Source organism: Perissodus microlepis, chromosome 15, assembly GCF_051167445.1.
Source record: "Perissodus microlepis isolate ML-2025 ecotype Zambia chromosome 15, ASM5116744v1, whole genome shotgun sequence".
Lineage (NCBI taxonomy): Eukaryota > Metazoa > Chordata > Actinopteri > Cichliformes > Cichlidae > Perissodus > Perissodus microlepis.
In genome coordinates, this window is record NC_140475.1 from 2,369,513 (window position 1) to 2,397,104 (window position 27,592).

General features: G+C 41.8%; 1 protein-coding gene across 1 annotated transcript; it reads right to left on the reverse strand.

Moving 5' to 3' along the window:
- Positions 1–208: 208 nt before the first annotated feature.
- On the reverse strand, positions 209–27,395 carry tshr (thyroid stimulating hormone receptor). The gene is made up of 10 exons (XM_084952506.1): positions 26,895–27,395; positions 19,751–19,822; positions 18,898–18,972; positions 14,137–14,211; positions 11,154–11,228; positions 10,429–10,506; positions 9,766–9,834; positions 6,491–6,568; positions 3,142–3,330; positions 209–2,776 (listed from the first exon to the last, which is right to left on the reverse strand). The coding sequence occupies exons 1-10, from the start codon at positions 27,062–27,064 to the stop codon at positions 1,321–1,323; spliced, it is 2,337 nt and encodes a 778-aa protein (XP_084808632.1). The 5' UTR covers positions 27,065–27,395; the 3' UTR covers positions 209–1,320.
- Between the last annotated feature and the right edge of the window lie 197 nt (positions 27,396–27,592).

The following is a 27,592-nucleotide window of genomic DNA, read 5'->3' on the forward strand; positions in this document are numbered from 1 at the left end:
CAGTTTGTGAGGTTTAGAGTGATACAAAGTTGGGAATGTTGCACTATATTTTCCATGCTGGCACAAATTGCAGCAATCTGATCGAATATCTTCAAGACAAATATGGATGCAAAATGTATTTTATTTTTTTAAAGAAAAAGATTTGAACTAATCCCCACTCGCCTGTTCATCTCTAAAGTCACACAGGAGAGGAAATGCTAACCTGATGTTTAGCCACTATTAGCAGAAGGTTTCCTTTAATGCCTAACAGCTCAGCATCACAGAGGTTCACATGGGTCTTAGGTATGCTAGCTTTAAGCTCCCCGCTGATTGTAGAAGTCACTGGTTTCCACACAGGGATGGAAAAATACCACAATAATGCTGGAAAAACAACCACGACATTCCAAAGGAGACACACAGCTTTAACAGTATGCATTAGTGATTAACATACCAGTGTGTGATTTGCAGAAACTGCCAATAATCCAAATAGGTCTTGTTTTTGGATCACATGGTTCGATGTGAGATGTTAGTTTTTTGGAGGGGGTTTCTGAACGAGTTAGCGACCGAACATTTGGTAAAGTTAAAGTAAATCACACATGGAGCAAAAGTAAACAGATATTTTATAAATCTAATTAAGTGATACATCAGTTTGTTGTTGGTATAAGCAAATAAATGCACTTTTTGTAAAAAAAAAAACTTTCCAACATCACAGTAAATTACTGTAATCACCAAATGTAGTTTGACAAGAAATGCAAAAAAATAGCAATAGGCTGTGTTCTGTTCTAAATCATACATTTATAGTATATTCAGAGGTATTAATAAAATGGATTTAAAAATCCGTTTTTTTACAAACTGGGTTTAGTTTCCACTGAACGGCACTGAGCCAGCAGGCTGTCCTTGAACACGATAACCACATATAAACAGAGTTCCTCAGAAAGAGCTTCGTGTCACTGGAAGCTGAAATACGTCAGATAATGAGTAATATTTGCCTGTCTCAGTGCCAGATTGTGCCACACATTTGGTATCAGCCTCAAAGTATAATTAAGATACTGAAAACATATAAATGAGTGTTAATCCTGCCATTTCTTTCCCCTTAAAATGATCTCTATTCTGCAAAGGACTAAAAGTGAGATGAAGTCAGGCTCGTATTTCCGTGACACTTGATATTCTCCAACAACTGGAACCATAAAATCATCACAGGCGAAATTGTGAAAACAGCTGAACTCAGCCTGAAAGCTGAAGCAGATACAGGATGCTGGAGCTGTCTGTTAAATATCCGAACACTTCAAGGTCTCTCCTCTCTCACCTGAGCCTGTCTTATGTTACTGCCTTGAGCCGGCCTCATGTGTCCAACCTCTGGCTCTCTTCAGGATTCTTCTGTTGGCTGATTGCTTGGTGGTAGGTATGTCCTGCGGACCTTTTCAGGTGGATAGGCACTTCTTCCTGGCCTATGCTCCCTCCTTTGCGACTTTTATCCTTGTCTCTCCTTATCTGAGATGTCCCGCTGCTGCCCTTTGACGAGACCGTCTGGCCTCTGAACAGCTGTGCTCGCTGCTGACACAGGCCCACCTTACTGAGAAGGATGAATATGTCTCCCCTGAAGGCTTTAGTGAAGATGGCATAGAGGAACGGGTTGGCACAGGAATTGAGCGGGTAGAAGAGCACCAATAAAATCTTGGAGTTGGACACGGTGATGAGCGGCCGGTCCAGCACAGCTGATATGGCGTAGAAGGAAATTGGCGCCATGCACAAGAAGTCAGTGAAGATGAGGACAGCCATGCGCTTGGCAATGTTGGTATCCTTGGATCCGGAGTGGTAGTGAGGGTTATGCACCGTGCAGTAGATCTTGAAGTAGCAAGCACAGATGATGAAAAATGCTAAGATGTTGAGGACGAGCACTGACATGATGTAGATCTGAGCCGCTGCGGACTCGGTGTCCATGGGGAGGCAGATGCTGACCTTCTGGTAACTGCTCACGCCGACCAGTGGGAGCAAGGCCAGGAGGATGCAGAAGACCCAGCCGCCTAGCATGACAGCCGCTGCGTGGTGCAGGTGCAGCTTGCGATCCAGCCGCATGGCAAAGGTGATGGCGTACCACCTCTCCAGAGTGATCGCCGTCAAGGTGTAGACGGACAGCTCGCTGGCGAAGACTGTGAAAAACCCAGCAAGTCCACAGCCAGGGCCCGTCTGCCAGTCTATGGCGTGGTTGAAGTATTCGGCGCGCGTATGGAGGTCTACAGAGGCAATGAGCAGCAGGTAAATCCCCATGCACAGATCTGCAAAGGCCAGGTGACACATGAGGAACCGGGAGACTGAGAGCTTGTAGTGGCTGGTCAGGAGCACCAGGAGCACCACCACGTTTCCCAGAACAGCCAGCAAGCTCACAAACCACACAGACACCCGCAGGAAGCCAAAACCCATTATGTCCTCACAAGGATTGAACTCATCGGGTGCCGGTGCGCACGCCACCTCCTCTCCCTCCTCGCACACCACATAGTCGTAACGACTGTCAAACTCCTGACTGTTGTCCTCCTGGGGGTTCTTTAGGGTCTCTCCGAAACCCACATCCTCATCTGGGTGGCCTCCAAAGTAGGCGTGGTAGTGCAGGCTGCCGTGGAAGTCGCCGCTCTTCCAATCTTGCTGGGACTCTCTGTGACCCCCGTCTTTTAGCTCCCGGTCTGGGAGTGTTTCCACAACACTGTCCTCCTGGAGGGACGGCATGCGCAGGGGCCCCACGGAGCGCTTTTGATGCTGGTCGTACAAAGCAGTAAGGTTGCAGATGATGTACTCCAAAAAGCTGAAAAACACATGCAGACAAACGCACAGAACATTGAGCCCATAAAATAATGATGCAGTCATCTTTATATCCACTTGAAGGAAAAGGGAATCCTGTTTTGAGAGCCATTACCAGTCTGGCTCGACCTCATTCCTACAATAACAGCAGTGAGTGACACTAATTATGGAAGCACTGTAATGAATTATAGGTAAACACGTCAGGAGAGTTGATTCAATCCCTGCCAACATCTACATCATGCAAGTGCAGCTGCTGCCGCTCGCTGTGGCGGATCATCCAAATACACGAAATTCAAGGACTACATTTTTCATGCTGCCTTCTACACTCCACTTCACCAGCTACAAAAAATAAGAACTGACGAAACGCACCCTCGCTTCTTTTTAAGGTTTTTGAAGCCGCAGCAGTGGCTCGGGTACGTCAGGTTGGCGACGGTGAGGTGCTTAAAGGTCTTGATGGGTGGCAGTTTCTTGAGGGCCCAGGCATCACGTGCCTTCAGCTCCCGGACAGAGTCCATCCCTGTGGTTGGCAGGGAGGTGATCCCTGTTTGGGACACGTCTCTGAAAGACAGGTGGGGAATAAAAGACCTCAGAATCATTAGCCAAAAGAAAATGGTTATTTCCATCTGCAGTAATTTATATTTGTTGGCACGTTATCTTCTCGGACCTTCTCAGCTTTCCACATGCACAAGATGGAGAAATAAGCAGCAAGACAAAAGATTTGACATTGATTACAACAGACATGACATGAAAAGGAGGAACTGAGGTGTAGGTGGGTTGCAAAGAGGCTTACAGAGGAGATTTAACACTTGGGTGTATCGAAGGGATCGCCATAGATTTAGATTTTGACCTTATTAGTGGCAGACTGGTCATGATGGGAGAGTGTGAGGGATGCAAGTCAGTCACACAGCACAGACGATTCAGAAACAGTTGGGGAGAAGGCCAAACAAATGCTCTTGCCCAATGGTGGGCTCTGTTTTCAAAGGTACCTTCGATATCTCAAATATTTGCTATATTTCCACTCTGCTGCTGCTTTTCTTTGCTGGAATTTACATTAGGTCCACAGTCTGTGGAAAATATGGGATTTAAACATTGTTTTCCCCCACAAAAATCCCACACATCTGTGGGGCTATGAGGTTACTCGAGAGGTGATGCAGCCGCGTCTTGGATAACACTTTGAAAATGGAACTACCAAATAACACATTATGAGCTCAGAGGCTGCAAATGAGGCTACATCCGTGATACAGCTGATAACATGCAGGTAAAAAATCTGTATCCCATAACACAAGCATGCTAAAATAATACCAAGCACAATACTTTAATCTCACAAAGTGAAAGAACAACATTCGGTGACTTTCAAGTCCAGACTTTGGAACAGACATACTTTGAGCAAAAAAAAGCTAGACATGATGAGACCAGCGAGCTCACGGATGGATTAAACAACACCCTGCATCTGTTTCCTGGAGTGAACTCCTTAGCCCATCATCTTTAAGTAATTACACGCGGTATTTCTCGCACTCAGCTGTCATGCCAAAGCCAGCTCAACCTCCTCGGGACGAAGACATCCAGGGAATTGACAATTTCACCAACATCCTGCGTGATCCTGTTATCAGGACATTCCAACCTACAGTGCCGGACACGCCCCCCCTCCACGGGCCAAGTAGAGTCCAAGCTCCGTTTTGCTGTAGTTTCCTAACCCTACATTGCTCCAAGTCATCGATTCATTTAATTAAATCAGATGTTTTCTAAGAGTTCATTTGTTCTTTTTTTAGTCCCGTTTGCTCTCCACTCCTCTCTGTCCTCTGGTCTCTCTCGTGGGGCTCGTTGTGAAACGCCGTTTTAAGAAAAGGAAACAATAACAAAAGAGCAGCGCAGACCCTGAGAGTGTTGGTCTGATTTTGTCATTTCCAGATGTTTCGCTCATGACCTCATGGAGGTGACCTAACTCAGGACATGTTCCTCAGTGGAATAGAGGAAGAATACCTGCACACAAAACCAGTTTACCTTAGCAGACACTTAGCAGCTAGAGCCGAGCCACAACAGCAACCAGATAGCTGTGGTTAAAGGTGTTTGCATCAAATGTCCTTATATATGAGGTCACAGCAAAAAAGAAAACAGTATCAGAGAAACATCGGAAGTCTCTCCATCACATGCTCGCACACAATGCGTGTCAGGTTTCCTGGTGAAAAGCACAGCTGTGGAGGAACGATTTTTCCTCTGTCCTGTTTCACAGACATGTCTCATCTAGTCCACACACTGTGAATGAGCACATTGCTGAACTCTAACTGGACTTACTTTCAGTAACTTCTTAAACAGGGCTAGTGCTAAATATCCCTCAAAACGGTTTGCTGTGGGTGTATTTTCTAATCTTTGTTGTTCTGTCTTTTCATGTTTTAAAACCTACAGCGATATAAAACAGAAAGCGCAGAGATTAATAACAAGTATGATTCAGTGCAGAGAGGTCTGTTAACATTATCGCCAGTTCTAAAAGTTTCAGTATCAGGATATGTCCTTATTTATCCAGAAACAGAAGAAAAGTGTGAAAACCTACGTAGACTCTACGATTCAGGAGCTGGTAGAATCACCTTTAAAAATGAAAGGTAACCATTTTCTGTATGACTTTATCAGTCTTTTACATTGCTGTAGCGCATAGGTGTCAAACTCTGGCCCGCGGGCCAAATTTGGCCCGCAGCCTAATTACATTTGGCCGGCGAAGCCATACCAAATTACTATTAGAGCTGGCCTACTGGTATTATACAGCTAATATATATTGTTTAGTATTAAGCTTTGCTTGTTCCATATTCAGTTTTTCAGCAAAACTTGTTTGAGTCCATAAGAAGAGATTCATTCTTAAATCTGGAGGAAGATTTATTTTTCAATAAATATTAATGTTAGCGACCTTGTTCCAGTTTTGAATTTTGGCCCACTGTGTATTTGAGTTTGACACCCCTGCTGTAGAGGAATTTTGGCCCCATCTACTTGACAACACTGATTTAGTTCATTGCAATTTGCAGGTATGTGTTTATGCACAGTTCTCTGAAGTCCCCAGTATGCCTGCAGCGTGGTCGCTTTGATTCCATTTATGCTCATCGTTATGGTGCAGGTGGCAGATAAAACCTCTACATCTGCGCTAACACAGGAACAGAGAAGAAGTCAAAACATGCTCAATCATTCAGGTAAGGAAATCCCAAAAAGATTTCAGACTGAAGAAGTCACTTGGATGAGTGATGAAACATTTCTCCCACTGAAAACTCTACGTCCAGATGAACAGAATCAACTCTGGGAGTTTTATGTACACCTCATTTCCCCTTTAGCAACAACTGCAGGGGTGGGAGTGATGTAAGGCTTAAAAGTAGAGGTGAGGCTGCTTTAATAATAGGGCTGCTGTAGCTGATTGTGCTTTTTTTATTTTGCCTTTGCTAATTTTAATAATTGAAGTACATTTCTTGACTGTGTTTGTGGTATTTACACTCCCTCCTTTATAAATATTCTCACTTTTGGCTTCGACAAAACAACATGACAACAGCAAAAATATAAATATTGATCATTTAGAAGAATCTGGAGACCAGAAATAAATGGCTGACGTCATGTCCATCTTTTATATACAGTCTATGTTATCAATATGCAATAAAATAATATGCAATAATAAAAAAATAATATAATATAAGTGTGTAGAAGTACAAGGAGTTGATGAGAGTGGCTCAAATTTTCAGGTACTCACAGGAGAATGGGGCCGCTGATGGTTCCCGCAAAACATCTGTCATCCATCTCGGTTAAATACTTATTCCTGTGAAGGTCGCTGGACAGGAAAGCACAAAATTACGTTTTTTCGAGACAAAGAAAACCTGCATGTTGAAGTCAGACTGACAAAGGTGAGGTGCGGGGTCATATTTCTCTTGTCTTTAGGGTCAAAACATCACAGAAAACGTCTCACTTGCATTGTTGATTTAAATTCGAAAGTATACGGTTTGACGCTACCTACTTCTCACCCTTGTGCACATCTCCCTGAATCCCTTAAATCTAATAAGGATAATAGACATGTGAGGGATGTGTTTGTCTTGGTCAGGCTGTGCTGGGATCAGTTCTCCCCTCAGCGCAGATCAGGCGCCAACACAAACACCCGTGTGGTAAGACTCACTAGTTACCGACCAATGGCTTAATTGGGCTGTTATAAGGACCTGGACTTGAGTGTAGGTGTTGTAAAAGAGGAGAGGGGTCTTAGATTAATATCATTAATATCTCATATCCTGACTATGCAGGATTCTGGACCAGAGGTGAAAAGCAGAAAACATGTTGCGACAAGGAGGGAAAAGGCGATATTGTTACCTTTTCTCTGCTCGGTGATTTATGAGGTTATTGAATGCAGGAGCATGAAATAGATTTCTACAAGCCTGAGGACTCGTGTCACTGAGTATTTGGGAGAAGGCCACTCTTAATGCAGACTTCCTGATAGACACATTTGGAAGCATATTTCCCCGTGAGAGCTCCTCCTTGCTAATCAAGAGCTGGACTTTTTGAGTGCATATGAGAAGGCCCAACTATGATCCTTCTGTAGTGCAATTCTGGGTAAGGAAATAGACATCCCAGATGTCAGAAAGTGTTTAACCCAGGCAAAATGCTGCATAATCTAATTTGTGGGGAAATAGAGGGCCAATAAACTGTTTCAGGGCCCCAGTGACAGATAGTTACCCAGATACGATAAAAAAGACTTTTAAAAAAGCTCTTAAATCATTGTTTTGATTATTCAGTGTGATAGTGTCTGAAAGTGATGGGAAAAGTTTTTTTGCTTTGTTGGTCAGAGTTAAGAAGGTTTCTTTAGCTTCTCAATATTTTAGTAATAATTTAAGTAATCACTGTTGTTTCTTTGCCTAACACACTAACAGCTGTTCATCCAACCCAGTGGGTTGGATGGCTGGTGGCGTTCCAGTGTTTCCGGTGCCTGTTAACTCTGTGTAAACACAGAGGTCTAACACAGAGTTAGGGGTGTTTGGTTATCTATCAGCATTAATGAATTCCTAGACCTTTTATCCCTTTAACCATCACATCTAAGGTCCAAACCCACATCCCTTTGTTTCTTTGTTTTTCTTTCTTTGGGCTTCAGTAAAGTGCTGACAGGTGGAACAGATAGCAGGATGATGTCACATGCGCCACCAGCTACAGGTTGAGACATCCGTCACCTTGTATTCTTCAGATACATCTTAAGGCCTTTTTCCCCTCTTGTGAACATGTGTGCAAAGTCCTCACCAACATCCCACCCAAAAACCATCTACCTTCAAAGAAAACCAAATGCAGCACAATGAAATCCAGAAACCAAAACCCTCGAGCAAGAACAGAGAACTAAGAGAAAACAACAGCATGCATTGTGGTGCTCCATGCTGTGAGGACATCCCCACTCCAAATAAGGCCACCTAAATCGGGAGCCCAGACACCCCAGAGGACCAAAACATACAGGGAACACCAAGCTGCAGTGGACACCAGGGTGTCGAGCCCGAAACATGCAGGAATGCCCACTGAGACCCAGCAGGGCCCACACAGCTCATCCTGGACAGCCAGGAAGAGGAGCCCACAGCACCACAGGAGCCAAGGCACAGCGAATAGACCCAAAGCCCCGGAAGGACACCAGCCAAGACAACCAGGGTCCAGGGAAGAACCCCACTCTCTTTAAAAGTTTTTTTTCTTGTTAAATTGTTCTTCTCATTTAATGAGGGGTTCACTTAGAAAGCAGATGATGGCTAACCTTAAGAAAAGTGCACATTCAACAAAACATCTTTTTTTCAGGATATTATCTCAGATGGACATGTTGATGTAACTGTTTCAGTCATTGTCTCTGTTTCCTGTGAGACGCTAACATTCAGTCATGCTGTGCCTCTGTCTCTCACCATGACACATGGCACTGTGGTGTGAACATTATTACTGTAGCAGCACAGATATTAATAAATACAACTCCAGTTTACTATATCAGTGCACATAAAAGGCCCTGACTAAGAGTGAGAAGGATAACAATCTTTTGGCCTTTTCGAGAGATACAGTGAAGAGTGACAGGAAAGCAGAGGGAGAGAGAGAAAGACATGCGGCACATGGTCGCCTGCTCATCCCAGTGAGATACACCAGCACCCAGGATAGACTTTTTCAAAGAGTTTAAACTGATCACTTTGTGTGGTGAAAACCACATAAGGCCACCTGATGAAAAAAAAACTAGCAGGAGAAACTAATGTGAGAGCTGCTTCAGCTAAACAGTTCTTGGAAGGAGTTTAAAAAAAACAACAGTGTGGAGGCACCTGGAAATCAGCCTCACAGGTTCAGATGAGTTGTGTCTGATTAGGAGATGCTGCTGCTGGTGGAGCTTGTTGCTAAGCAATGAAATTGAAGGTATCATTCGCAAAAGTGCCTTCAGTACAAGCAGAAGAGATGGCAATATCGAGATGAGACAGAGGCTGTATTTTCTTTTATTTTGAAATGTGCATTTCACATGGAAAGGTTAAAAAAGAAATACTGCACTGAGGAGCATCTGTCTCACAGTACCAACCCTGACTCGTCTGGATTCATCTCAAGATACCTTTTGAGCAGTTACTATCACACACATGCAGCGAGTGTATCCTCCTCAAAACTAGTAAAAACTAGAAAACGTAGGGGCAAAAACTACACTCTCCCCAAACAGGTGCCAGTGAAGCTCAAGCCAGCAGCCGGTTATCTTGAATTTGGCCTAAAGGCTGGAAACAGAAGGAAACAAATGAAACAGTACCAGTGTTGTTGTTTCTCTTCAGCTTTTATAAAGTTTAAATGGGACAGTTTAAATTTAAAACCTGGCAGACAAGCTGATTCTTTCTTACTCTTTCCGTTCTTTACTGCGTTGGCTGTAGCTTCATATTTACCTTACCATTCACCATCAAAGTCTGGAAGGCATGGGAAAAAAGCACATTTCCCAAAATTCCCAGCTCTATAACCAATCATACCAGTTTTACTTCAGCGTGGTGTTCAGTCGCCAGAAATACTTACACTTGATCTAACTTTGTCCCGTTGAAGGCATGATGTCGTACGGATCTGAAGCCGTTTCCATACAGCATCCTGGAACAAAGGAATAAATAGTAACATCGAGAAAAAAGGAGAAGGCACTCATCAGGACTTGTCTCCTTCGGTTTAATAACCAAGCTGGTGAATGAAAATACTTTCCACATGTTGATCCTTCATCCGCTCCTCTGCACCAGTGACAGATGAGTGGGGCCTACTTGTTTCACTTTTTATGGTGAGACTTGTCTGTCCGTGCAATTTAGTGGTTCTTAAACCCAACATTTACCTCACTTCCCTCATTCCCAAATCCAACCGCATGCATGTGATTGCCCGTCAGTGGGCGGTTGAGAGTGATTGTCCCGTTGTGCTTGATTTTGCTATCTTTGTCAGCTCGAGTGAGGTCGGGGTGAGGACATGTTTTTAAAGTGAGGTCATTTTGCACGGCCCCCATTTCCTCTGGTGGCTATTTTAAGGTTTTTGCTTGGATGAAAACAACGTTACAGAGTTTTTCTGCTATAGGCTACATGCAAGCGTAACATATTAATATGGATTTGCATCAGGTGTGCGATTGAGCTTTTTTAATACAAAGCATATATGTGCATCTGCGTGTGGTCCCCCCGCCCCCCTGTGAGTGCGGTTCATATAGCTCACACTGTCAGCACTTCGCTGGTGATGCCACAGAACGCGTTGGCTGGGATCTCGGTGATGTAGGGCTGATCAACAATTTCCCTGCAAAGGAAGACGGAGAACGGGCAGGAAATGAAGTGGTGTTGTAAATAAATGCCTTTCACTGGAAAGTGGCATGGGGAGAAATGTGGTGTTGATGATTGTTTCGCAAGTGTTACAGCTGGGTAGGAAAATTAGATTTAGGAAATAAAGGAGCTGACTGAGTGGGTGAGGACAAAGAGAGATGAGACTGTGGATGGAGCTCATTTTAAACAACACCAGGGAGGCAGATAAGATACGAGCACACACACACACACACACACACACACACAGGACTTGGCAAATTTTGTATGTCAATAACTTACAAAAAAAAAAAATCCAAAGAAAAGTGGTAGAATTTCACAAAATCGTGGCCACGCTTCCCATTATTCCTGCTGGGTTGTGTTCCAAATGACTTGCCCAGCCTTGTTTTGTGAAATACAAAGGAGCATTATCAGTCTTTTCATTCGGTCTGCTTTGACACACAAACGATAACCACGAACCATGAGATGCTAACTTTTCAGAATAAAAACACTACATTATTCTGTCAACAATGTAGCAAAGAGAGGAGATGATAATGGCCAAGTATCCTTCTAAGTCTTATTGATTTACCATATTATAGTAATCAGTTGTGTTGATGTTCAAAGTAGGAGTTTTAAGAAGCAACTTACAGGATGAAGTTCATGTCGTTAGAGTGGATGTTGCTCAAATCAGGGAAGAAAGTGAGGCCAGTATTGAAAATCCCCCTGAATGGCACAGAGAAGGTTACATTCATCAGTAATTGATCACAGAGGTCACCTTTAAAGGGGACCTACTATGCTCGTTATCCACTTCCTGGGCTCTAATAGTGTTTTTGCATCCTTGATACTAGATTTTTGTGCTTTGGTGAAACCATTTATTTTACTCTCTGTCTCATTTTAGCTCCCTGTCTTTAAGCTAACTGCCCCTCGCTACCCACAGACTGAAACTACAGACAGTATAAAACACTGATGTAGCTTCCGGGTCAGAAAAACGATGCCAATGTGGAAATGCCTTAAAGTTACAGTGTGTAAAATCTCACCACTAGATGTCCACTGTTTACCTCGGCTGTCAATATGTCTGTTTGCTCAGGAGGAGGCTGTAAAACTTTGTGAAAGGACTCTGATACGAAACGATGAGTGACTCACTTCGATGACAGGATGTTGAGGATATTGGGAACCTTTCCACTGTTAGCTGCTGTTGGCCGGCATTAGTCACCTTATCTTTGAAGTGGATCTAACGTTGTTATTCTGACACTTACTGGATACATCTTTTTAACATTGATAAAAAGTTAAGTCTGTTTTGTAAATTTTAGTCATTCAAAATATAAGATTATCTGAGGTATGAAGCCACACGCTTATTGGTGCATGATTCGTCCATCACAAGTAATTAGCCAATGAGTGTGCAGTTTCACAGTCAGACGTTCCTGCTTTCTGCAATGAAAATGCTGATGGTGGAAACACGTGACTTCAGAAACCAATTGGTGGAGTCACAGTAGCTGTGTCCATCTTTTATACTATCTGTGATTTTAATACAAACAGGGCTGTGTGCATGAGATGATCATATTTTAGATATCCACTCTCACTGGTGTCAGCGCCAAGAGCAGAAAACAACCCTGTGAAACAGTGTTTAGAGCACCCTGACCTCGCAGGGATTACTGTGACAGGTGCAAACCTCATTATTTGAACATTTGGGCCATGTGAGCTTTCACTAGTCTACTATGTATGACAGAAAATAAAGAAAACCATTATATGTCCACTTTAAAAGTGCAATGCATGCTACTCTCATTATTGACTCTCTGCTGAATTCATTATAAATGCATCATAAAGTGAGAGGAAAGAAAAGACAGACTGTATCATTTAATATAAACAGTCCTTAAAATATAAGCTTTTAATAGCCAAGTAGAGGCAATGGGCTTTTTAACAGAAGCTAACCATTAATAAAGACATCATGTCAAACTGCTAAACGTTGGCCTCCTGAAAGGAAAAATGTCTTAAATGATCCCCCCCCCCTCATGTTTTGACTTCATTCTACAGGGAGTGCAGAATTATTAGGCAAATGAGTATTTTGTCCACTTCATCCTCTTCATGCATGTTGTCTTACTCCAAGCTGTATAGGCTCGAAAGCCTACTACCAATTAAGCATATTAGGTGATGTGCATCTCTGTAATGAGAAGGGGTGTGGTCTAATGACATCAACACCGTATATCAGGTGTGCATAATTATTAGGCAACGTCCTTTCCTTTGGCAAAATGGGTCAAAAGAAGGACTTGACGGGCTCAGAAAAGTCAAAAATAGTGAGATATCTTGCAGAGGGATGCAGCAGTCTCAAAATTGCAAAGCTTCTGAAGCGTGATCATCGAACAATCAAGCGTTTCATTCAAAATAGTCAACAGGGTCACAAGAAGCGTGTGGAAAAACCAAGGCGCAAAATAACTGCCCATGAACTGAGAAAAGTCAAGCGTGCAGCTGCCAAGATGCCACTTGCCACCAGTTTGGCCATATTTCAGAGCTGCAACATCACTGGAGTGCCCAAAAGCACAAGGTGTGCAATACTCAGAGACATGGCCAAGGTAAGAAAGGCTGAAAGACGACCACCACTGAACAAGACACACAAGCTGAAACGTCAAGACTGGGCCAAGAAATATCTCAAGACTGATTTTTCTAAGGTTTTATGGACTGATGAAATGAGAGTGAGTCTTGATGGGCCAGATGGATGGGCCCGTGGCTGGATTGGTAAAGGGCAGAGAGCTCCAGTCCGACTCAGACGCCAGCAAGATGGAGGTGGAGTACTGGTTTGGGCTGGTATCATCAAAGATGAGCTTGTGGGGCCTTTTCGGGTTGAGGATGGAGTCGAGCTCAACTCCCAGTCCTACTGCCAGTTTCTGGAAGACACCTTCTTCAAGCAGTGGTACAGGAAGAAGTCTGCATCCTTCAAGAAAAACATGATTTTCATGCAGGACAATGCTCCATCACACGCATCCAAGTACTCCACAGCGTGGCTGGCAAGAAAGGGTATAAAAGAAGAAAAACTAATGACATGGCCTCCTTGTTCACCTGATCTGAACCCCATTGAGAACCTGTGGTCCATCATCAAATGTGAGATTTACAAGGAGGGAAAACAGTACACCTCTCTGAACAGTGTCTGGGAGGCTGTGGTTGCTGCTGCATGCAATGTTGATGGTGAACAGATCAAAACACTGACAGAATCCATGGATGGCAGGCTTTTGAGTGTCCTTTCAAAGAAAGGTGGCTATATTGGTCGCTGATTTGTTTTTGTTTTGTTTTTGAATGTCAGAAATGTATATTTGTGAATGTGGAGATGTTATATTGGTTTCACTGGTAAAAATAAATCATTGAAATGGGTATATATTTGTTTTTTGTTAAGTTGCCTAATAATTCTGCACAGTAATAGTCACCTGCACACACAGATATCCCCCTAAAATAGCTAAAACTAAAAACAAACTGAAAACTACTTCCAGAAACATTCAGCTTTGATATTAATGAGTTTTTTGGGTTCATTGAGAACATGGTTGTTGTTCAATAATAAAATTATTCCTCAAAAATACAACTTGCCTAATAATTCTGCACTCCCTGTAATGTTGGCGTTTTAAAGACCTGTTCTAAAAGTACTTACAGGTACTTGAGCTCTGGGAGATGTTTAAAGGCTTCTGGGTCAATGTAGGTCAGACTTTTCGCGTTCCGAATCTCACTGAAAGAGCAAACACGGAGAGGTGTCAGCTGCTGCCAGTGTGCTCACCTTTGAATCCAAACGAATGCAGAGCATAGGTAGAAAACGAAGGTGTGTCGACGCCATGATGATTCAGAAACACACGCGCTTTACAATCTTCAGACCTGCTGAGGGAACAGAGCAAGGTGGATGCAGTGAGCAAGAGAAGGGAAACTTGGTGCAGACAGCCAGGATCGGAAGTAAAGTCCAATTAGTGTTTCATTGGTGTGTTTACTCTGGTGCGCCCTGTGCTGCACTGAACTCTTCTCACTGCTGTCTGAGGCCATGAGGTGATCTGGAACGTGTATCCTGGCCTTTCTTCACACGCCTGGCAAACCTCATTGAAAGTTCCCGGGTAGATGAGGTTCATCTTCCCAGTGCTGTTGTGTAGAAACTCGGGGCTTACAGCAAAATATCGGAGGCAGTTAAATAAGCAAATACAACTTTTCCATAGTCTGTTAAGTTGGCTACTAAACTGATGAGTGGCAGCACTTCAGTGGGGCGAGGAAACCAGGTAAGCTGAAGAGTCAGAGTTTTTCTTATTATCCTTTGAACTCCAAAATATGCACCAAACAGCACGGTCGGGGATTTGATTTCTTTTTACTTGGATTACTGGTCGATCAAGTTTGTGTTTCTGTGGGTGGTCCTCTTTTCTTTGTTCAGCCATAGCGTCTTTGGCGGGTGATGTCAACCGTGCAATTTGCGCTGCTGCATCGAGCCTAAGTAAAAACTAGAACTGGGTTTACATAGCCAAGGTAAACGGCACAATCATGACAGAGAGGAAACAGCTCTGCCTGTACATAAAAATAAATGAAACACGGAGAAAATGACATTTTAAACCAAGAGAAGAGAAAGAGGTGTTATTCTGGTCACAGACAAACACATTGATTTTTTTTTTTTTGGCCACTTGGGGGCACCAGCACAAACTATAAATACTACATTTACAAATTATCACGTAATTTCTCAGCTAACCTGCAATACACTGACAAAATGTTATTATTATTTTTATTATTATTTTATTCACTTGTATTCTGTTTTTTGGTTCCCAGAATTTCCCCCGCTGCTCTTCCCCCTGTCTTTTCTTAACCCCAGACTGAAGGATACATACTGCACACTAGCCCACCCTTTAAACTGTGCTCAGTCATGGCATGCAGTTCATACACTAGTCGAACAAGCCAGACTTCGGGGATCAAAAATACTCAATCATGGTACAGATCTGATTATACCATCTGTGTTTCTCTATGTCTTATGCTGTACAGCCACACCTCCTTTCTTTATATTTTGCTAGGAAAATGGGAAATAGGTGCAGTGATTTATTTACATGTGCAAATGTAAATATAAAAATAGTATATAAGGCAAAATCAAAATGATCGTGGCTCAAGAGTTGGGAGTTCGCCTTGTAATCGGAAGGTTGCTGGTTCGAGCCCCGGCTTGGACAGTCTCGGTCGTTGTGTCCTTGGGCAAGACACTTCACCCGTTGCCTACTGGTGGTGGTCAGAGGGCCCGGTGGCGCCAGTGTCCGGCAGCCTCGCCTCTGTCAGTGCGCCCCAGGGTGGCTGTGGTTACAATGTAGCTGCCATCACCAGTGTGTGAATGTGTGGATGACTGGATGTGTAAAGCGCTGTATAAATACAGGCCATTTACCATTTACCTCACTGCTTAAATAATATTGAGGCTCAGACTTTGTCCACGACTGATAGTCTTCCATTGTGTGTTGTTATATTTAGGTATGCTTTGGCTGCTTTGGCAGTGTGTTTGGGATAACTGTCATGGAGTATCAAAATCAATATCAAAATGTGAGGATCCACACAGGCTGAAATGCAGCCCTGAACCATGACAGAGCCTCCACCGTGTTCACAGATGGTTGCAGACAGTCAGCGCTGTTCCTCTCCTGACTTGACAATTTCAAGTCAGGAGAGGAATTCTTTGATTTTCAGTCTAGTTCTTGTGTAATTTGGCATAGCGCCTCATTTTCTCCATGTTTCCCCTCCTTCAGAATGGCTTCTTGACAGCCACCCTTCCACTGAGATTATTTCTAATGAGGCTTTGGCGAACAGTAGATTCGCTGACAGCTGGAGGGCCAGATGTATCTCTCAGGTCCAGGGTCAGGTCTTTGCTGTTTTCTTAAGGACATGACTTTCAGATACTGTTCATCGGCTGTAAAAGCGTTTTGGGCCTGCCACTTTCTTTGTACTCCATTTGCCCCAGTTCCTTACATTTTTGAAGATACACTATGCCAGGATGTGCCATGTTTTCATTGGATATTCCCTTGTTGGTGGAAACATACTATTTTATGCCTATCAGACATTTTTTATAGATTCAGCTAAAGAAACGAGAACAAATGAAACATTTTTCTGACAGGCTGCTAGTAACAAAGATACAATTTAAAATCACTTCCTTGCTGAGTGTCTGTGAAGGTTCTCAGTCATCCAGGTCATCGTAGTCTAAGGAGCTTGGAAAGAAAAGTGTCTGGACTTCTTTAGATTGCTTGAAGATGTTTCACCTCTCATCCGAGAAGCTTCTTCAGTTATAGGATCAAATAGTGGAGAGTCCCTAAAGGACAAAGGACGCCCTAATGATCCTCTACCTAATCACATGAGCCAAGGTGTGAAAAAGGGTGTAGGTCACAATCAGCCAGGGTTTCAGGTGAGCTCATTGTGAAACCCTGGCCCCACCCTATCAGGGCCCAAGATGTGAGTGGGCGTTAAGGCGTCTGGGAAGGATCTCAAAACTGGATTATAGATGGCAGACAGTTGGTGTCGTAAGCCCCGCCTCTGTTCAAAGATGGTCACTCAAAGTGGACATAGATGGCTTCTTTCACTCCTCTTTCTGTCTTCTGTCCTCTCTGTCCAAAATGTGAACATTGACATCCTCGAAAGAGTGACCTTTGACCTTTAGATGCAGATGGACAGTCGAGTCTTGTCCTGTGGAGGTGGCTCTTCCGTGTTGTGCCATGCGCTTATGAAGTGGCTGTTTGGTTTCTCCAATGTGGAGCTTCTTCAATGAGAGGTGAAACGTCTTCAAGCAACTGAAAGAAGTCCAGACGCTTTTCTTTCCAAGCTCCTTAGACTTCCTTGCTAAGTCTGTTATGTGTAGACACAGCACTGGTTTATCCCTTTAGTTAGGTGCCTATGCTTGAATGATTTCATAGGTACAAGGACTGGACTGAAAATTATTTAAAAAGCAGCCAATGTCCAAAGAAAGGCACTGAAAGAAAGCTTGAAGAACTATTGCTCAAGACACTATTAAAAATTACAACAAAGTCCTGCTCCTTGGAACCAAAACATAAAGGAATGAAGGATGGCTCGGGACTTTTGCACAGTTCTGTAGCTGTACATGAGGCACACGATGAGCCAGAGCAGTGAGCTAAAGAATTCCAGTTCAGTGAGTTCATACCATAGTTCAAATAAAAATACTGATTAGCACAGCTTTAGCCTTTATGTGGTAAAGACCTGTGTTTTCTTTGTGCCAAACAAGAGTTTACACTTTCATAAAAAAGTCATATCCAGACTGAAGCAGCGTGAAAGTTTACATATGAGCAGTATAGTTCGAGTGTAGCGTTGAGAGATTTCAACATTTTTACCTCCCTAAAAAACCAAGTATTCATCGCACTGGTAGTTTCATGTTATGGTGGCACAAGTGAAACTTTATCCAACCCCCTCTGAATTCTTAGCTCCAATGGCAAGTCCTTGATCCACAGCTGCTGTCGGCCTCAAGCAGCCAACAGGAAGCAGAGCATTAATTTGTGTCTGACCCTGAAGGAAACCTGAGAGAGATGCTATTATCTTATGGATGGCACTACACCACACCAATCAGCGGCAAATAGGCCCCAGAGATCCAAAATACACCCCCAGAACACACATACAACAGCTCAGCTAGTAGCTTGAATTATTACTTCTGTCTGTGTTTTGATATCTGGATTTCAACAGCTAATAAGGAAAGAATGGGAAAACTCGGATAGAAAAGACATCCAAATCATGTCAAATTAACTTTTCTAGCTGTTAATCATAATTTCCGTCTCAAACGACTGCACACGCCCGCGTTTTTTAAGAGTGGAAACAAATTGGCATGTGCACAAGCTCCTGTGTTACAGGAGCTATACCTTGGAACAAATCATTCACATGAGCAGGAAGTCTTGCAGTAATATATGAAGTGCTGGGAGGTGTTCTGCTGGAAAGTGTGTGGTCCACACAAGACACTCAGCCATAAATCTCTATCCCATAATTGAGAATAGAGTGCACCTTGCTAGACTTTTTCCCCTGAGCTGCTTCAACGAGAGCTGGAGCATGAAGAAAAAGAGCAGAGAAGCCAAACACTGGCTGCTGTTTAGCCTCTCTGCTCTAACATGTTATTAGAGCGAACTCAGTAGTAGCTCACCAAATACATCCAAGATAATGAGTTATTTCATTGAATTGAATTGTTTATCTAATCTGCATTTAGTATTCCCACAACAGGGTTATTTCTTTAGCCTCATGAACTGGCAAAAGCGCTCTGATTACAAGTGGCGAGCAGTGTGAAAGGGAGAAATAAGCTCCTGTCTTTCCCTGCTTTCATTTGCTGCTGGCAAGGTTCAAAATTAAGCAGTTTTTTCTCCCGAGAGAGAGCAAATGGAACAGCTTGATCAATAAAGATCAATAAAGAGTGTGCCCTTTTCCTTTAGTTACTCACATGTGGGTAATTTTCCTCAGGCTGTAAAACGAGTGCTTCTCCAGCCTCTGCAGCGTCGTGTCCACAGATATATATCTACGAGAAATAAACAAAGCTATCGGACAAATTGTCTGTGTGATATCAACATAACGACTTCTTTGTAGCACATGACTTTAAAGAATGAAGGTACTGTGGTCGTGTTAGGAGGGGGGAAACATAAGACATGTTTTCACAAATGAGTTTGTGGCTCTGAAAATCATCCTAAAGCCTGAAAGTCTTTCCTGAATTTATAAGTCCACCTTGTGTAAAGCCTCCAAAGTCGTGGGTAATTTTACAGGCATGCACCTCGCATATACATTACTTAGTCATCAGTCACTCAGCTGCATGCTCTGAAAATAATCACCTACTTTTTTACAGTTATTATGAATTACTTGATAAAACACACCTCTGTGTATCTGAAAATATAATTGACATTTTATTGATTTTCTGTCCTGAAGTCTGCCCGTTCAGAGTCAGTCGAAATGCTGGCCGTGTGCACCTTTGTGTGGTTCAGGCTTATAGAAAACCTCTCCTCCACACATCCGTCTCTCTTTATGCATGACTTGGACGCAGATGAGGATCAAGGCTCAAGTGTATATTTTACCTCAGCACAAAAACTCCACCTTTACACCCAAAAGTCTCTGCTGGAATACCTAAGCCATGTCCAAGCCCTGCTGTGGTTGAAGGAGAAACATTCCTATTGCAGGAACGCATTAGCTCTTTCAGCTCTGATTAGAAGCCAGCGGTGACACTAAACAGAGAGCATATCGTCTGCTTGGGTGACAGACAAAAGGGAAAGGGGTGGCTGGGTGTGAGGGGAATAACCTGCACTCACATTCTTGAGATGTTGACCACATTGGCAAAGGCATCCGCTGGCACAGATGATAGACGGGTCTCAAAAAGCCATCTGGTTAACAACAAACAAACAAAAAATCCCATAATGATGAATATTTACTTTGTCACAAAAGAAGTTTAATTCCAATTTTACCGATTTCTTTTGTAATTGTATGATTAGATTACATTTAATGGCATTACAGTAAGTAGCCAGAGCCAGCACGTCACTTTGCTAAGCTAAGTTAGCTCAAATTAGCTTAGCATAAAGATTAGAGATGTAAGGAAAAAGCCTGGTTTAGTGGTTATTTTTACACTTCAGTTTTTTTACAGACTAAACAAATGATAGAAGATATATTGGACAAGTGATTTAAAGGTGGTTTTGTTACCTGTGGTAAAAGTCAGAGAAGTCTTTCTCTATTTTTTCCAGTATTGACACTTAGCTAACTATACACAAAAGAGATGCTCATCTGCTATCCCTTTCTATTCCCTCCATCCCATCTTCTGTCAGCAGCAAAGTCAGGAGTACATTTCCCAAAATAGCAGTTTATTTACATATTCACATTTCAGTTGAAAGAAAGAAGGAAACAAACAGTACAGGCAATGAGGGAAAGAAAGCAATATCACAAATAAAGTCCAAATACTAGCGGGTCTCCGGAAAAAAAAGAAAAAGATGAAAGCTTTCTCTGAAGATAATGGGGAAACAGATCCCCCCTGAAGGAACAGAAAGGAAAACAAGGACATGAATGTAAGCTGGCAACCAAATCAAACAATGTCTGGGTGTGTTTATGATGTTTCAGAAAATGTAGTGTGCGAGACATTAGAGTTCAGGAGATCTAATGGGTAAGTTGTCATGAAGGAGAAGAAAACAGGTGGAAAGTTCTTAGGAAATAAAAGACCAAGACTGAGAACTAAAAAAAAGTTGTTAAGGTATGTGATTCACGTGGAAGAATAGCTAACGGTTAAACAATTTTTTATGTTATGGGGAAAATAATGGAATCTGAACCATTTTAAATATATATATATATTTTTTTTAATTTTGTAAAAGAGAGAATCTTTTAAATGAAATTTAAAACACTAAAAGAAATTATTTCAGAATAAGAAATAATTTCAGAATGGGATTATGGGAATTTCTCTCTCTCTCTTTTTTTGATTCATAAACTTTAGCCTTTAGGCTTTAGCCAGAAGATGATTAGCCTATTAAAGAAATATCTTTAAACATTCATGGCGAAACATCTTGCATGGTTCTACTTAAACGTCAATGCATGGATGCCTATCTACAACAATTTACCCAGACTGAACTCAAATCCATCACATACACAATCAGACAAAGCAGGTCCCACTGAGACTGGAACTCAGATTGCTAGGTTCTAAGTCCAGAGTGCTAACCATTACACCATGGAACCATCAATTCGTCACAAGAAAGCTATGTGCTGGTATGGATGTTGGTTGTCCTGCATTTTTGGTAGAGTCAGAACGACTTTGACGCTTATGTAGTTCAACAGGAAGACTTTTTTCCATCTGCGGGCGGCACATATCTTTTTGAGACTCTTCAGAGGGGACGTGTCATCCTGTCACGATGTACCTCATCAAGCAGGCTAGATTTATTGAGAAAGTATACAAAAAATATTTTAAGGAACCAGTTGGTGACTACCTAGAGACCAGTTGAGACCACCTGGCAAGACAAACTCTTTGCAACCTTCAGCAATCAGTAAACGCCAAAAAATTTAAACGGCAAAGTGATTGTCAGGGGGTCGCCCACTGCTCGCTAGCCTTATGTGACTGGGGCTTAAACAAAACTACGAAATGGGCGGTGACTATGTCCAGGAACATCGAACAACAATATATATTAAAAAAAAAAACACGCACATTAATAGATAGGGTGTTGTCATTTTTTGCGAAACAAGAAATGTGTTGACATGTGCTAGTAAATGAAATGTGTTATTAAAAAGTGCAGTTTAGCCTTTTTGACATAAATCAACTAATTCGCTACTTCATAGGAAATAAATGAGTGATAATAATCATTAAATCTTTACACCAGGGCATCACCTAAAATGTTCAACCTTTTCTTTAAGGACACATGACCTTGCAAATAAAAAGTGTTATTTCTTTCCTTGCTGGAGACTTTATTGCGGTGGACTTAGGAATCATAACATAATAATAGAGGAAAGGGATTAAGATGGTATCCACATGTGTTGCTGTCATGTTATATTCCAGGCTCATGGGATGCACATTTAGAGTTTGTTCCACCACATCCTGATTCAACTAGCAACAGTGTACGCAAGCATTTGGGAAAAAGAACATGACTCAGCCAAAGCCACCATCTTCACGCACCTTTGGTTCGTCAGGGGAACAAAAGACTAATTCAGAGGCTGAGATTTGGCCGATGAGTCCGCATCACACTCGCACGTGGAGCCGGGTTGTCAGTCTGCAAACACGGGCGCACGGCACTCTGCACGCGCTCTGACAAACTCAAACAAACACAGCGACACAGAGCAGACCCTGACACCAAACACCCCGCTCAGAACCACGCAGTTTCACCGCCACACTCCAACCAGAATGCATTTTCCCTCAGGAGTACAGGGAGAAGACCGATGAGGCCATCATGAAGGGCTTAAGGAGAGAATTACTACCCCAATTTGTCATTTTGGATAGAAAACCTAAAAAAACAAACAGGCTGGGAATTGACTTTGAAGTGGGGAGAGGCCACATAATTCACAGTGGTGTCAGCGCCCGATTGACAACATAGCTGTGTTTACTATGAGCGCTCTTTAATTTTGTGCGGTGGCTGGTAGAGAGGCTCTGTTACATATTCTGCTACAAACCTTTCTCCAGATGGAATCATTTAAAAAAATAAAAGTTCTATAAAAACGCAAGAGTGTCCACTGCACACTTGCTTTCTGACATTTACTTGTTCAGTCATGTCTTGCAATAGACACGTATAGAAGCGCTGTTAAAAAAGTGATTTGTTTTCTCATAAACACGTGCAGAAATTAATGCACCACTAACAATTTCCACTGCATGACCCATTGGTAGAAATGAATGGCTGGTAAATTGTCAGTGTTTCCATTAATCGCATCTCATCACGTTCAACATCCTGTTTTTTCTCCTCTTGCATTAATCAGGGTGGTCATCTGTTACCATTCAGCAAACGGCATTAGGATTTCACTGTGAGGGGCTGTTTTATTAGACGTTGACTTGTCACATGTTTAAACTCTGATCAAAAAAATAAATAAAATCTGAGGTTTCTGAAGAACTGGAACTGCTGCGTTTCCATTGAAGTGTTTTTCCCTCTTAATTATTCGCAAATGGAACTCTTGGGGTGTTTGCAAAATGTGCTGTAAAAGGTAAATATTGTATTTGAATGCAACGTCCAGACGCAGGCGGGTGTCACGCTAGGCAGGCTTCTCAGCACGCCTGTGCTTTTCCTTTCCACCTCTCAGAATCCCGGTGGCACACGGAGTAACCTCCACACACAAAGGACTCTAAACTCCAAGTATCCACATGTGCACTCTCGCATACACACGCACTCAGACGGCTGCTTTGCAGTCCCATTTCGTTTTGTGGGAACTTTTACACGTTGTCCCGCACAAAACTATCTTTAACCAAACTCTTATGCTAATGGCTAAATTAGCACAAAAAGCTTCAAGGCTTTTACCCACAATAGGACATTTTATAAAAGGTCATAGCTCACAGCTTCACAAATTTCTCAAAGGAAAGCTTGAGAAGAGTAAGTAACACACTTGATTGCTTTCTGGCAGAGATGAACAGATTGTATGGCTAAATTAATACCCCAGCGACTCCAGCTTAACTCTGTCCAGTAAAATCAAGGTCTGCAAACCAGCAGTTCAAAGGTTCATCAATTATAACGTAAGACTGTAAAATATTAATAATATAAATAATGATATGGTTTAGTTGTATAAACCGTACAAAAGCTCTATTTTGGCCTCTGCTTTTAAGCTAAATTTCCTGGCATTAAGCTCTTTTATGCTTCAAAAAGCATATACGAATATTTAATTCTTAACTTTCAATTTCCCAGTTCAAAATCATGTAATGTGAATGCTTTGAACTGAGTTTTGACCCTAAAATGAATTCAAATTTTTAATAAGTACCATCCCTTATTATAACATTGTTATAATGGCAACATATGTAGTAAATGGTATTGGTCTAACTCCTGAATTTCTATCATGACAGTTTCTAAGGAAAACCAAATGGTGAAAGACATCTCTGGCAGCAGCAGCCATGAGGCGAAAGGCCAAAATAAACGCAGAGCTGGACCTAGTTGGAGTCGCAAAAAGTGGACAGTATTGGCCTGACGAGGGCATTGGGGGGGATTTGTTCCTCTGTGTTTGTCTAGGCTATAGGAAAATCTAACTTTATCACACCTCATCTGCTGGAACATCCCGCTCTATACCTGGTGTATTTTGGGCTTATTTGGCAGATATTTTTATCAGGAGCGCTGGCAGTGCTAGGCTGGGCAAACTGAACAGGAATGTGAAGAACATTGAGGACATCGACTCACGTGGACATATGAATTGAAGCAGTGACGGGGAGGTAATTTTATGTGATGGGTGCTGATGAAGGCAATGCAAAGTATTTGGAATTTTGAGATGGAGGGACGCTCTAGTAACTGGAAGTGAGGAATGGGGATTATCACGGCATAGCGCAGAGCCTTCTCCTGGGCTTTAGTGAACACTACATCAGGGATAGTTGGAAGAGGAACAGTTTAAAATATCAAATCAATAACCAAATTATAAGGTGTAAATATCACCTTTTATATCATAGCTTACTAGAAAATGTGGATTTTTCAAGTCCATCATGAAATGATAAGAACTCTGAGAAGGTGTGTTTACACCAGGCTGCTTTACCCTAAATGCTAACATTTCCATTCTAACAATGGCAATAGATGCTAGAATTAGCATGAAACTGAAAGAGATAAGAATTATATTTATATAGTGAGTACTGGGGTGAAAAAAGAAGAAAAAGATTTGTGTATAATGATAGTGGACACATTATAATAATTTGCTTGCCCCAACACGTGTGGTAGACAAAGAGAGTACATCAGTGTTGTTGAATTTTAACCAACTGACCTGTGAGACCAAAGTGCGGAAAAACTTCAAAAATGAGAATCATAGTAAGCATTCAAAGTAATAACCTATAGCACAGTAAAGTATATTAAGTCATTATTAAGTATTAGGTATAGTAACTGTTGAAGTACAGCGCAAGTCCTTCTACAAACGAGGTAGTTTTTTAAAGTTTTTAATTAAACTAATGTTTTCTTTCAGTTTTTACCAGGTCGGAGTTACTACCTGGATAGAATCACTTCTCAAATCTTATTAAAACTGCTAAAAGTTATTCTGACTTTACCCCAAAATAAGGTGATAAAAAGCTGTTGCCACTTTGCTGTTGCAGAATTATCTCAAAGATTCTTTGAGCACCATGTTTCTCCGTTGATGTCTCTGGCATATTATTTTATTTTATAAAATGCCCACTTGATTATGTTCCAGGTCATTACTAAAATGCTGTACATCGTGTACAATTAAACGTTACTGTTTGCTGATTTCAGTGGAAATACCCTTTCTGATGTTTCCAGTGTTTCCACATCTGCGATGGAGTCCATCTGAGGGGCATGTGTTTCCATCAGTCAAGGCCACAGCAAACGGGTCGCTCTCTATTGCATAATTTTCACCCTCTACTTAAGCAGTTTGGGAAATGTAAAAGCCCTGCTACATTTTTCAGAGGTGATCCTTACGAATTACATCATTGGCTCCCAGGACAGATTTTATTGGGGTCTCAGATAACAAGATGACTTTTGTACTTTTAGTTTATTTTTTAACTTTTCACAGTCAGCACATGATTGCAACAAACTATAAAGCTTTTAGTGTAACTTAGCTTTGCTTCACTTCCCTCCTAAACTAGGACTTTCCCAGACAAAGCAAGATATTTAACGATGTCACATTGGTCTCTGAGAAAATATTAGGAGTAAACTCCACTTTTATTTCCCATGTCACAGACAAGACAAGCTTTAGAAAAAGCAGTGCGCAGAAAATTGATACTGAAAATGATGATTAGTTGCAGCCTGAGCTGGCAGTGATGCTAGAGGAAACACTGTCTTTGCAAAATGAAAACAAGTGAGTGAATATTGGCTTTTAGCAGTATTCTTGTCATTGACCATCATCAGTGGCGGTTTAGCACTGTAAATTAATACAAGATACACACAGAAGCACATTTTAAAGGTCAAAGCAGAAAGTGAAAAAATTTATGTGAGGAAATATGAGCCTGTTATTGATTGTTAAAACAGTTCTTATCACCAAAGAGCATCCCTGGTGTCTGCAGTACATTTGTGCCATGCAGTGGTCTCACATACAGGACCCTAACCTGAAAGCTGTCAGTACCTTGGTAGCTCAAACCCTCCTCAGACGTTGGTGTCAAGATTATTTCTTTCTTCTTCCTATCTCGAAAAGTCATACAGCTGATTTACCAGAGTAAAATAAAAGAAACTATGGACAAAGGCACACTCGATGTGGTATACAGATAGCCTAGTCAGCAAATAGAGATCCAGCCATAAAGGTGATTTCCAAATATTCCAGTGCAGATGTGATTATTTTAAGACAGAGTGTAAAAAACAAATATTACATTAAAACTGATTAGCATGAAATTTTAATATAAAACCAAGAGAGGTTTTCACTCGTGTTTTGAGATGTTCTGTTTATATTATTTGTATAGTTTCAGGTTATAAAGGTGGCTTAACTGAGTTGTTTTAAATAAAACCTACTAAACTGGGGTCATATTATTTCACAATTAATCTTGTAATTGTTAAATGCATCTCCATGAAAAATGAAAATATCAGTGTTCTTTTTCATATGTTTTAAGGCTTTACAATAACAAATAGTCAAATACAAGTGACACAGACAACTGCAGATCACAGTAATGCTATAACAGACAAAAATGATACCTTGAAAATGAAAGAATAACTACTTAACAACATAGACAGTCTCAGGATCCCCTGGGTGCACTTTGGAATATTCATGCTATTATAATGATTTTTCCTCGGGGTTAGGAACACTTTACATTCACAGTGCTTGGACGAAGAAAAAAACAAAAACAGCAGGATTACTTTCACAGACGCGTTTTGAACGCCTACTTACAGCGTCTCCGTGCTCGCTGGGAACCTGGGGAGAATATCAATGTCAAAGCAGGAGATAGTGAGAGTCTTCCACTCGGAGCACTCGCAGACGGCAGGGCAGGAGTCAGCCTCAGATGCAGTGCTGATAGGGAGGGTGACGAGCGTAAACAATGCGCACGTTATCACCTGCATGCTGAAGTGCTGCTGCACACTGGCAAGTGTTGGGTTTCGATGGTAGTCCCCCTGAAGTCCACAGCCACAAAGATTTCTACCAGTTTGAGTCAAGCTGTCCCTAATAGCCTGTGCTGTTTGCTGTTTTTCATGAATAATCCTTAGAGTGACCAAGTGGAGCTGCACTGCACTGCTGTGCACAGTTTGCTTTACCGGGCCACAGGAGTTTTCTGTGAAGCTGGGGATGCTGTAGGACGGGCAGCTGCGGCTCTGGTGGGTTTGGAGGTTCTCTTCAGCTGCTGGAGGGGAGGGTGAAATTATTGAGACAGTCTGGTGTTGTGCAGAATGTAGTCCACCCCCTTCTTGACTAGGATTTGCAGGAATTTTAAAAGTTTTGCTCATAGATAAACTACATTTTTACACAACTTTTTTGTTCGTTGTAATTATGTTATAAGCACATAATAATAATAATAATAATGATAATAACAATAATACTATTTATTATTATTATTATTATTATAATGCAACTTAAAGTATAACGTATACGTT